The 13,888-nt window shown below is 30.5% G+C and overlaps 1 protein-coding gene across 5 annotated transcripts in view; it reads left to right on the top strand.

Moving 5' to 3' along the window:
* Positions 1 to 13,888, top strand: part of Nuak1 (Nuak family kinase 1) — a 687,224-nt gene that overhangs the window by 653,941 nt on the left and 19,395 nt on the right. For all 5 annotated transcript variants that reach the window (XM_089598605.1, XM_089598604.1, XM_089598607.1 and 2 more), the window contains one exon: positions 1,088 to 1,803. In XM_089598605.1, coding sequence (XP_089454731.1) covers positions 1,088 to 1,803 — 716 coding nt within the window. The remainder of the gene's footprint in view (positions 1 to 1,087; positions 1,804 to 13,888) is intronic.

The following is a 13,888-nucleotide window of genomic DNA, read 5'->3' as shown; positions in this document are numbered from 1 at the left end:
GTAGGAATAATGTTGTAACACAGTTAGTTTTTCGCTCTTATTTAAGTAATTTTTATAATAACCGGTACTCCATCCTAAATTTTCTAAGGGAAAAAATGATGGAAATACCATGGGAACGATAAAATAATACAGCTTATTTAAAAATGTTTTTTTAGGAGAATTATCGGGTAATTCTTTCGGGTATACACAAAGATCGAGACTTTCTGGTAGTCCAGAGTCTGGAACTATAATAGCACCGAATTCTGCTGTCAATGGTTTATGGTATGAATGTTTCTGCCAGCCAGTTTTTCTTAAAAAAATCATTTTATAATTTGGTAGTTCTTCTACATTTGTGATTTGATTTAAATGTTTGTACTTTTTTGCTATTGAATTTTCTTTTATAATTTTTGTCAAAGTTTTAATAAGTTTAAAATATTTAAAATATTCATGAATATTTATATGGCTTTTTTAGAGAAAAAATTATATTCTATGACTATTTAAAAAAAAAAAAAAAAGTCATTGTTTAGATGATCTAATTCATCAAAAGCTTTATTTCGTTATAAGTGTTTTTTATACAATCAAAGAATATTGTTAAATATAATGATATTTTTTATTGATGAAATCACTAGCTTATTAGCTATAATGAATGAAAAATCTTATTTTAAGTAGAAAATTTATAGTCAATTTAAAAAAAAATGCTATGCAGACAGTAGAAGTGTAATAAAGGACAACATAAGCTGTGCAGGGGATGATGGAAGTCAATAAAAATTTTATGGATGGATGGTGGGGGTAGTGAGGTGCTCGTCTCCCAAGTTAATTTTTGAAAACAACAGAAAAATAAGACAAATTTTACCTTGATATCTGGGGAGGGGGGGTTGAAGACTAGTAGTAGGGGGTATGTTGAATGTAGAAAGATTTTTATGTGTGCTAAAAAAATTCAATTATTTTCTAGCCAGTGTACATCAATCTACTGCAGTAGAAAATTTTTTATTCCATAACTAATTTCAAAGTCAACAATCAGAGCTACTGTCGACGCGTCAGCTATGAAATTCATCATGCATGTTTTGTACTTGCCAAAAGAAAATTAAGTTTTATACTGTGGTTACAGGTCAAACAAACACCCGATGTACTATGTAATCAAGGATCTGCAAGTAATGATGAAAAGAAGCGTAGTAAAGTAGAAATAATATTAAAAAGTGCTACTTTACCTCGACTTCGTAAGACTTCCAAAGCCAAAATAACACTTTTAGATCGAAGTCCAATAGAAACAATTGCTTCATCAGAAATCTTAAGAAGAGTTGAAATAAATAGGCCACGCCAATTGAAATGTCAGAATTTGGGGAACTCGTTTTTAGTATCACCTACATCATACAAAACTTACCGTAGCTGTAGTCTAGATTCAAGAAGCCCAATCATTCCAGACTATCTCAAAGAACGAATAATACCAATTCAAATAGAGCAATCATTACAGTCAAATGCACGTTCAAAAGTTCTTCCATCTCGAATGATATCACAACAACGTTCTCTATCACAACGCATGGACTCGTTTTTCCGGCGTTCGACTGCTGATGCTGCGAGCAATACATTAAGCTCAGTATCGGATTGTCAACCAATATATAAGGTTCAAGAGGAGTACATTATACCTATTTCCGTAGAGGAGGGTGGATACTTAACTCATGAATTTGGTAGCGTACAGCAAAGTTACGTAAATAGAACAATCACTGACAAGAGACCGATAAAATCAAAATTTTACAATGTCCAAAGATTAGGACCGCTTCTATCTGATGCCAGTGACGATGATTTGCCATTGCCTCTGATACATAGGTAAAAATTTTTGAAATTCTATGATACTTCTTTGTTATTAATCGATCAATTTAAAATTTTTCACCCTAGTTATGTAATACTCCTTCAAATCTATCATAATTTTTTTTCAACTGATTAGCACTATCAAAGTAAGCTTTAAATAATTAAAAAACAAATTGAATAATGTCATAGATCAAAAAAAAAAGTGCTAGGAAATAAAAGAATATATTTACGCTTTTTTATGACGATCAAAGTTTCTTTTGTTTTTTTTTTTCACAATTCAGTACAACATATTTACTCATAAAAAGCAGTATAACAAAAGCACTTACTTTACTAGTAAAACCTTTTCATTTATAGAATCCTTAACTAAAAGATGGTATAAATACGTGTGTTATAAAGTTGGCTAGGTAATATGTACAAGTGGATTATAATAAAACTTAGCACTTTTTAATTAATGAGAATCATAAGACGACTCATATGAAACTCAAATACAATATCATTGGATGAAAGTAAATAGATAAACGTATAAGGATAAATGCGATGAAACAAGTGAAATCATCAGTTAATGTAAAATACTAATAAGCAACAAAAAACTGATCATTAATAAAATATTGCTTAAGACACAAACGTATAATGTTTTTAATATTATGAGAAGTATAATCACTCGTTATATGTACCAAAGTATCATACATTATACTGAGTTCAAAGATAATTAGCTCCGAAAGAAATTTTAGATTATGATTAGTTTTAATATACTATTCTTAAAAGTATCCTTGCTTTGCTGTTCAAATTATCACGCTTGTTCTACAGATTTGTTTGCATCTGATAACTGCACAAATTTCATTTCATGCTGGGAACGACTGTGGCTAAGATTGTAGGCATAATCGTGCTAAAGAGCCATGTTTATTATTTAGGACAGAACATTCCAATCTCATGCTCTTTATTATCTTTTTCTTATATTTCACCAAGTACTTCGTGCTAAGGTTATGTTGAGCTTCATCGAGGATATAGGTGACTGAAACTGATTTAAAAAATGAGTTGATTTACGAGCTATTATGTACTGTGTGTTTGGACGTAAAATTATACAGTAAATTGTTGTATAAATTCATCAATCATTTTTAATTATTTTTATTTATACATAGGAAATGACAACATTTACTGAAAAATTGGCATGTATACATATTTACGTTTCATATAAAAGGCAATACTTATAAAACATAGTAATAATACATAGAGTATATGCATGATTAAAAATCTGATACAGTAATATTTCCTCTTAACAAACATGAGGTTCTAACTAATTTATTTTAAATGCACAAGAAATAAACTAAAGTAGTCAACTAAAAATTGTTTTCAGTATCTATTTTAATTCATCTCAAAATTATGAATATTAAATAGTGATACATGTAATTTTTGCTTAGAAAAAATAATTTAAATTAAATTTAAGTATGACTTTCCAGTTATATAGGTTGAGCTTGAGGTTGTATTTTTTTTTTCTTTAAACATATAATACGATGATTCTACCACTTCAAGAAATTCACACAGATCTGGATCTGAATTTAGTAGAGGATACCGTATAAATAGCTGATAAGCTTGAGTAACTATCATATCCTCTTGAGGGCTGATAAAAAGCCATATCTTGTAGACAAATAAGCTATTAAATAAAAAATAAAAATGCTTTAAACATAACAAATGAGATCATCAACTTTATGCTATCCATGCTCGTCCTGTAGTCATATTCAGAAACATAAAAAAATACAATGTCAAAAATATTTTATAAGTAAAATAAAACATACGTATCCTTAATTATGATGTTCATGGTATACATTCCGGAAGTTACGTTATATATTAAAAATTTAAAGTGCAAACAAGTATAACTGGAAACTAAGATATATAAAAAATCATGTATAAACATGAGAAATAAGAAGTTCTTAAAGCAATATTTCACATACTTTTAGGGATCGTTGCTTGTATTTCTTGTATTTTTAAATATATAATTTTTACTTTGTAAGCTCCAAGAATTTTTTTTTTTTTTTTTTTTTTCACCAGGTTACCATGACAGCCTGCTGGCCTAGTCGCAGGAGTCACCCACTCGCCACCTACGTGTGAGGGTGTATCACCACAGCCATCCCCAACCCTTTTAATGATGTTATACCTAATCCATGAGCACAGTGCAAGTATCAGATATAAGTAGAGAGATTGCTAACGACAATGCTACGATGCGAGACAACTTTTTGCCACTGATCAGGACGACCCGCCACCGCGCCGCAGCCAGCCGTCGAAGCAGGCGCACATTTTACGAGAGTGCGAGACTCGTATCGAACAGCGTGTACCTACGAGAAGAGGAGTGGATCCGCGTGAAAATGAGCATATAGGCACACACTTTGGAGACGCGTGGAAGGGATATACCGAATGTGTGCCTACGAAGAGAAGAGCGGAAACGTCGACTATAGCTATATAGCTGAGTGCACAGCCAAAGCAAGCGATGACACAATATCTTCTCTTTTGACTGCAACCAAGTGTATGCTATGTATATTTGAACTTGCTTTCTCGCTTTTGCTTCAATGGTATCTATCAATGTGATTTAATTAAATCGTGGAACTAAATGCTTACAATTATATTCACAGAATTTGATTTAAAAACATTTCTTTTTATTTCTCCCGTACGTTAATACTTATTTTTAAATCCAGTAATATTTTGAAAAAATATCTAGCAATTTTTTAAGGATGAAGCTCTTACCCAAACTTCCGATCTCTGGTAGCACAGTCTTTGCAATTCTAACGTACTTCTTGCACAAGATTTACATTGACAACGAAATTGTGTAAGTCTGCATCTAGTCTGCTTTCAAGATCTAACGTAATTCTGATGCACGACAGGTGAGCAAGACTCTTGCGTAAGAAGTGCACAAATCTGACGATCAGTCAAGTGCGTTATTTATCTTGATTTGACGCACTTCTGATTGTGGCAGATTTGCGCAAGATTTGGGTGCAGGCGAGAGCGCAAGACTCTTGCGTAAGAAGTGCGTAAATCTGATGGGCAGTCAAGTGCGTTATCATTCTGACTTGAGGCAGTTCCGCTTGCAGCAGATTTGCGCAAGATTAGCGTGCAGGCGAGTGCACAAAATCCTTGCGCAAGAAGTGCACAAATCTGACGATCAGTTGAGTGCGTTTTTTGTCTTGACTCGACGCACTCCTGATTGCGGCAGATTTGCGCAAAATTTTCGTGCAGGTGAGTACACAAGTAAATAAGTCAGTAAGTAAGTAAGTAAGTAAGTAAGTAACGTTTATAAGACCATGTGGTATAACCACGTTCGGTCTCAAATTTTAATTTTATAGAGTATAATATAAAATGCGCAAAAGTCACAAATTAGTTGACAAAAATAGATTTACATTTGAAATCAAGAGAAAAATTTATTAATAAGTAAAAATAATTTATGAAAAATAGAAGTCGAATTAATAATAAACGTACAGAATTAATTACAAGTTATATAAAAACAAAAATAATTAAAGAAAGTGATGGTCAAGTCGCATGTATTAGTTTAAATTTATATGAATAAGTTTAAATTTATATAAATAAGTTTAAATTTATATGAATTAGTATAAATTTATGTGAATCCAGTGTAGAGTTTATAGATGTAATGGGTGATTAGTTAATCAAGAAGAATAAAGGGCGTAAAAACCGTTACAGCCTGGGGGATAACCTGCATTCAAAACTCCAGTCATTTTTATCAAGAATAAGAAGGATGTTGAATAATGACTGCTTCAACTATAACCCAAGGCTTTTTAACCCACGATCCTTGCGTAAGAAGTGCACAAATCATGGGTTTGGACTTGTTTCCTATAAAAAAATATATAACAGTATTTTTCGACTTCCTATTTTTTTTCTGCACTTTGTAGCTTAACATTTATTTGCAATATCATTATAAGAAATAAAATCCACAGGTATAATTTTTATTGATAATAATTTTTCTAGTATAAATCAGAAGAAATTGTTAGTGAAAAACATACTGTTAGTGTTTAGTGAAAAATGTACTGTTTGTATTGGTAAATTATTAAAAATCCTAAGCTCTCGTAACTGTCATTGTATACACGCATATCTGTTTCTCTATTTAATGATACAGTTTTCTTGGCTAGTTATTTCAACCACCCTCTGTCACAATATCTTGACCTTTCCAACCACACTGCCAAGTAAGGAACAATTAGCTTGTTTTTTTCGATAAGTTTATAGGGTGTATTTATTATGAGAAGCACTTATACCCCCACCCCAAATATTTATATTTGCACCTCATACTCCTGCCATGTTACCCGCTAAATATTTTATTTTACAATAAAGTTGAATCAATTTGTTAACTAGTGATAAATTATAGTATATATTTTATTTATGTTTACAATCTAAAATATCTATTTTTTTCGTGCCACTTTATTATTTCAATCCTTTTGATCCAAATTTTATCAAAGAAAAGTGTAAATACGTTTGTTTTGTTATCTATAGTTGTTTTTCTGACACATTAACAAATCTTGAAATTGAAGTATTGTATACATTTGAAGTAAAAAAAAAACCTTTGAAAAGGATTTAAAATATAAAATAGTGTTGATTCTATACGCAATAAATAAAAATAATTTTAAAAGCAAAAACAAATGTTTTTAAAAACCGTGTCAATAATCGAAAATGAACAGTATCAACCTTGATACGGTCGAAACTAAAATTTCTTTTTTGAGCCGGTAGAAGTATGCAAAAACAATAAGTTTGAACCCGAAATTATTAAAATTTGACCACAGGGCTCTGAGACACAACCGATCACATACAAATACACATACATATATAAGCATACATGTACATACATTTTTTAATTATAAACTATTTTCATTTTTTACACTATAAAAAATATTGGGAACTGAATTCCAGAAAAATTTTTTTTCGCCGAAACAATAAAATTTCCTTAATGAGTTAGCAAAACTAGTGTATTCATAGTATTTTCCTAATTTTTTCCTATATAAAGGTAATTTGTCATCTTTTGGTGCCGATTGTACATAAAAAAATGTCAGTGCACAAAAATAAATGTCTTCCACAACCCTGTTAAAAAATCTCAAGAAATTTCTGATGTTAAAATCTCACTTCAGAAATTTCTTCACAATTTCTACACCAGCAAAAACGTAAGAAATATGTTATTACAAGCAAAATAAGTTAAGACCATTGTTAAAACAGCTTGTGTCAATTGTTGTCTCCCAAGAATTCTGCAAAATTCTGCAACAAGGAAAAGCAACGAATAAAAATAATAACGCACTTGATTGCCCGTCAGATTTGTGCACTTCTTACGCAAGAATCTTGTGCACTTGACTGCACGCAAATCTTGCGCAAATCTGCCGTAAGTGGAAGTGCATCAAGTCAGAATAATAACACACTCGAATAATCGTCAGATTTGTGCACTTTTTACGCAAGAGTTTTGCGCACTTACGTGCACGCAAATCTTGCGCAAATCTGCCGCAATCAGGAGTGCGTCGAGTCAAGACGAATAACGCACTCGACTGATCGTCAGATTTGTGCACTTCTTACGCAAGAGTCTTGCGCACTCGCCTGCACGCAAATCTGCCACAAAGCGTCTTATGCACTTGTCATGCATTAGAATTACACAAGATCCCGGAAGCAGACCAGGTGTAGACTTACGCTCTGCCAGTGCGTAAGATTGTGTCACCAGGGATAGCTAAGATGGTTAGGGCTTATGCCACTGCTCTTGTTATTTTGCTATCTAAGGATCAGAGGAAAAGAAATTATTAACATCTGACGCAAGAGAGAAAAAATCCTAAGGTACAAAAATACATACACAAAACTTCCTCAGCACTTATTTTCCATCTTTTGTTGTAAAAAAATTTTAGGTATAGCAGCTATGATTATTGCATTGATTAAATACATAATTTTAATTTTAATGATATAATGTTGATTCTAGGCCAAAAGTTTAATCAGCGTATGTAGGTATCAAAACTTAATAGCTTTAAAAATGATGCAACAAAAATCTGAACAGTAATGAAAAACAGATCTTACAGATCAAAATTGACTAGTAGTTGAAGCTGTTTTCTTGTGTAATACTATAAATATGAGCAACTCAGCTAAACTTCATTATTGGTCTCAATTATCTGAACAAATCCCCACTGTCCGTTTACTGTGAATTACTGCATGTTGAAATTTTTATCTGTAATAAAATTCTATAAATACAATAGAAAACATTTTTGTAAAATTTTAAAATTATTTTAAATCCTTAATCAGGTGTACAACTTAGTTATAGTTACACACTGAGAAAAGCATTTTGATTAATAGTGAAAAAAAATTTATTAGGCAAGTTTCTAAGGTATAAGAGTTTTTTTAATACATCTTATTAATTTGTTAATAAAAAAGAAAAAACTCTAACTTACCAGAGTGATGCGGAAAATTAGAATTTTATTATTTAAATTAAGGCGTAAAGAGCGGTGTTTCTTGTCAACACATATTTTCAACGATTTTGATGGATAACTCGGAAGTGTATTTATAATCCGAAGATTTTTATCATTGTACGAAAAAATAAAAAAATTTACCAGAACAGTTTAACTATTTCTTTAAAAAACGCACATGCTACTTATGCATCAATGAAAATTATGTAAAAGCTTAAACTTTTTCTTATTTAAACTCCCTAGTGTAAGTTACAAGTGGTTGTAACAACAAGGTATAAATAATAGGGAACGTCTATACAAGGCAGAAAATGAAATATATGTATGCAGACAAACATTCTTGCATAATCAAATGTATGTTCTACTATATAGTTTTTTATAGTAGTACGTAAAAAAACAGCTTTAACTACTAATCAAAAAATCAATCTATAAGATCTGTTTTTCATTACTGTTTGGATTTTTGTTGCGTCTTTTTCAAAGGTATTAAGTTTTGATATCTACATACGCTGATTAAACTTTTGGCCTAGAATCAACATTGTGTAATTATAATTGAAATTATACACTTAATCATTGCAATAAGTATAGCTACTATACCTAAAATTTTTGTACAACAAAAGACAAAATATAAATGTTGAGAGAGTTTTGTGTAAGTATTCATGTGCCTTTGGATTTTTTTTCTATTACGTTGGATGTTAATAATTTCTTGGGAGTTATAAAATGTAAAGATTATACTTATATCCTAAGAAATAATTTTGTTATTAAAAAATTACGAAATAGCCTTGCTAACGATAAGTATCAGCTTACCAAAGTATTTATTAGAATTAGTATTAAAAACATTTTTATTTTGATGTATAGAAAAAAAAAGGTTTGTAACATTACTTACAAATTTAAACAACACATAAATAAAAAGCGAATAAACCAGTATCATGAATTGCATTTAAATTAAAAATCTGCCAGCAGTTTGAATCGATCCTTAGATATGAAAATAAAAAGAGCAGCGGCATAAGCCCTAACCATCTTAGCTATCGAAAGTTTGGGTGAGAGAGATCTTGAAGTCACATATATTTATTGATAACTTTGGGAGATTGTCCTACAGTTCATAACAATTATAATGAGAAAAAATAGTAAACTAGTAGTTATAGCTGAACTGCTATCCTTAAAAAATTGCTGGATATTTTTTCAAAATATTACTGGATTTAAAAATAAGTATTAACGTACGGGAGAAATAAAAAAAAAAATTTTTAAATCAAATTTTGTGCATATAATTGTAAGCATTTAGTTCCACGATTTAATTGAATCACATTGATAGATACTATTGAAGCAAAAGCGAGAAAACAAGTTTAAGTATATATAGCATACACTTGGTTGCAGTCAAAAGAGAAAATATTGTGTCGTCGCTTGCTTTGGCTGTGCGCTCAACTATATAGCTATAGTCAACGTTTCCACTTTTCTCTTCGTAGGCACACATTCGGTATATCCCTTCCACGCATCTCCAAAGTGTGCGCCAATATGCTCATTTTTACTCCTCTTCTCGTAGGTACACGCTTTTCGATACGAGTCTCGCACTCTCGTCAAATGTGGGCCTGGTTCAACGGCTGGCCACGGCGGGTCGTCCTGATCAGTGGCAAAAAGTTGTCTCACATTGTAGCATTGGCGTCAGCAATCTTTCTCCTCATCTCTGCGAGTATCTTGGGTGAAACACCTTGCCAGTTAAGCTGACACTCTCTGCATCAATAGTGCATCGGGTCCACTCGCCACTGTATAGCCTTTCCCAGGGAAGGACTTCATATTTTAGGACGTTCACTCTTCGCTGGTTAGGCCAGCGCTCTCTGCCAAAGCATCGGATCCAAACCAATTAGCATCCCCAAAGAAGCGCCATGTTTCAGGGACCACTCCTTGTCAGTAAGGCCAGTGATCCCTGCCTAGCGCTTCGGATCCACTTACCCCTATCTATAGCCCTAACACTGTTTCACATTCATCCAGGTCCGAAGACTTGTGGGCAAGGAAAAAATCCTGGAATTACTCTTAAGGAAAATTTTACAGAAAAAACCGTCTCGAAACAGCTGGGGTTACATAGGAAATTTTTTCGACGAAGACATTTTTTGAAAAAATCTGCATTCACCGGGAATTGAACCCACGCCCCCTAGAACAGCGTTGTATCAGTAACAAGCTCGCTTACCACTGACATGAGTTAACGCCACTTCTTTAAGCTGCAGGAATTAAAAGTAACAGAGGAAATAATTTTAAACAGACAATAATGCATGGCAAAAGATTTATTTACTATTTAAAAATGAGACTTAAAATTTGCTATTACATACGATAAACAGAACATTGTTTAAAGGTCAACTTTTATTGAGAAAAAAAAATTTTTTTAATGTCTTATAAATAACTTCAACAAAAATAATAGAAAGTTATTTTTGTTATGATTTTTTTTTGTAAGTTTTACGTATCTCAGATCCAGTTGATTTAGCTCCTGGATAATTAAATTTTACTAATTATGTATTTTAATAACCGCAAGAAAACTGTCAGAAATTCCATTATTTTCAATTTTTACAATTTTTTGTTCTTCAAGGAGAACTGATAGTCTACAAAGTCTGATCAACTCTGTATTTTGTTATCCTTAATTTATTGTTTATAATTATATAATTTCTTATAAGGTTATATAATGTTTAATAAGACATTGGTTTTTTGACGTTACAAAAAATGTGATGACGTAAGAAAATGGCACATCTCTGGTTCTTCTTATCTGATAGTAATTTTTTAAATCCTCATTTGAAGTGCCGACGAGAAATTATAATAATTGGTTAGGTCACAATGTTAATATTATGTGAAAATAGCTGTTATAAGAAATTAAATCGTTTTTCTCATTTCTTGTAACTTATCATGGTGTTTATTTAAATTAAAGTATTAAAAATATTCATAGAAATTGCTCTGTCTTTTTAAAACGTTAACGTTTTACGTTGAACGGCAATACGATTATAAGCATTCTCGCTCTTCTTGAAGTATGAATGCGGAGAGTAAGTCAAAAAATATCATTATGGTTTATTATAGAAAAATTAAATTTATGTACGTGTTGTAGTCAAAAAGAAATTAATGCATTTATTTTGAAAGTTTCCATTTATGACTAAAATGAGAAAAAAACCGTTAACACATATTTTTTGTTAACATCGTCATGTCAAGTTGAACAGATAATAAATATTTTATTTCAACCTAATTTTTTTGAATGTATCTCACATTATCATTATTACTTTTATTTGTATCTAATTTAACATTTTGCATTATACAAACTTTAATACCTTCTGATTTTAAATTGATGTCTTTATCAAAGCCACTGTTTGAATAATAATTATTCTGTATAAGATTTGTAGTTGTTATTAATGGCTCTTTGATGTCACTAACTTTACTGCAACAATTACTACAATGTTAAAAGAATATAAAGTAGAGTTTATAGTATGAAAAACGATTTATGATGCATCTCCTCAAGTTCGAACACGTATAATTTTGTAAAGTAGCATCAGTGTACAGCGTTTTTACGGTGAGGATGGGCTGTGGTCCATTTGGGCTTTCGCGCCAACTGGATTTCAGTAGATCTAATGCAATGGTATCTAGCTTCTGTTGCAACTAATAAGACACTTGTGATATAGTCCACTTTGCTGTACCTTTAGAAAGGTCATTTTTTTATTTCAAGTTTTTCTTTTTTACTTCAGATTCTGTGCAGGATGGTAATGTTAATGATTGTATTACTCTAGAACATTACACATTTATGCGTTAAAACAATAAAATTTTTGCTGTAAATGTTTTTTATAATTGAACTGCAGTATAATTATTTTAAATTATTAAAAAAAAAAAAAAAATTTATTCGTCCATACAATTTTTTTTTTTTCCATAATAACATTGTGACCTGATAAGTTGTCATTATTTTTCTTTAGTACCCCCCATTTAAAAAAAAAAAAATTCAATTACATGGAAAGTACGGAAAATATGCCATTTTTTGTATCATTGCATTTTTAATGCATTTGATCAAAAACAAATCTCCCTGCAGAAAAAAAGTTATAATTTTCTTCATTATTAGTAATTTTTTAAGACTGCGTTTTGTCTATCCAAACAACTCTATTTAAGTAAAACAGTGAGAATCAACAAAGTTTTGGTTATCAATAAAATGTATGTAAAATTCTACCCATCAATGTTAACCAAAAACTATTAAGTGCATTAAAGAAATACCTCAGCTTTTGAATGTCTAAAAGTAACATTCGTTTGTTATCAATATGTAGAGAACTATTAGCTATCGAATTATGAAAGCTTAATGATGATATGTTTAATTATTCCTTAGTTATTGTCAAAAACACTGTCCAAAAAAGTTGCATATTATTGGAAAGGGAGGTTCAAAATATTGACCATCCACTTTAATAAAGCTAAATTGTGAATGTTTAAGTAGGTGGGGTACAAAATATCGACAGTGCAAATTTTTACAGTACATAATCAGCAGTCATTATACTGAGCTATCAATGTTAATAAGGTAAGCGTCACTGGATTGAACATTCATAGTTTTACAACAAAAATATGATACACTGTAAAACTTTCGGGCCCGTCCTGTTGTTGACGCCATTTTACATGTTTACGTTAATACTAATCGATATGAACATGACATGATAATAGAATTAATGTTTTTACTAAAAAATTACCCTAGGAGAACTATTTTTGATAAAATCGATAAGGCAGTTTTTATAAACTATTGTAGAAACTTTAAAAAAATAAACACAATATTTCGAAAGCTAGTAAATAATTTAATTTTTAACAAAAATTTTTTTGTAAGTTGGTGATAATAAAATAGATAATTCACTTAAATAATCAGATTGTAGCGTGATTTTTTTTTACATTAAATTAATAAAATTTTTTGAAATTTAAAAGTTTTTTTGCAATGCTTGAAATAAATAACTGATGAAATTCAATTCATCGGAAATTGAGTTTATAAGCCAGTTCTAAAAAGATTCAAAAACAGCATAAACATGAAAAATTTAACTACATATCTTTGAGTAATTAAAAGAAAATCGAACTTTTATGTTTTCTTTTTAGTAAAAGTCGATTTTTATACGATGTTTTGTGTATTATTTGTTAAAGAGCATATAAGGTCTTATTCTGTAACGTTTATTACGTCTTTAGGCGTGCATGGTAGTCTGTTAAGGGTAATTTTCATTTTCCGTTAAACATTCTTTTATTTCAGCGGCCTACGTAGTGAAAATAGAATATTTAATAGAATTTATCAAGACTCTGCCTGAACTTGTTAAAAGCAAACAGAATTCTCGTGAATAACAATAATAAAAAAGAATTATAAAACCTGTTCCACATAATACTTCAATATAAATAACGAGGATGATGCACTTTATCATATGAATAAGACTCTTTACTCAAAAGAAAAATGTTGTCACTAATAAAATGTATATATGCTAAGTAGAAGTAATTAACAGCAACATAAAATCACTAAAAAATGACATTCTATTCAAAAATAAGTAATACAATGTTGATTGGATTTAACAATGACTTAGAAAATATTTTTAGTATCAACTACAAAAATAACTAACAAATTTTTCATTATCGACGAAACTTACTGATCTCGCAAAACTTTTTGTATAAAACTTACATTTTTTTTTTTATTTTCCAAAAAAAAAATTTTTTTAAAGAGTATGACC

Source organism: Copidosoma floridanum, unplaced genomic scaffold (assembly GCF_036245765.1).
Source record: "Copidosoma floridanum isolate Cflo_tuat_1 unplaced genomic scaffold, Cflo_Japanese_pri ptg000006l, whole genome shotgun sequence".
In the NCBI taxonomy this organism is placed as follows: Eukaryota; Metazoa; Arthropoda; class Insecta; order Hymenoptera; family Encyrtidae; genus Copidosoma; species Copidosoma floridanum.
This window is presented reverse-complemented; position numbering and strand designations above follow the sequence as displayed.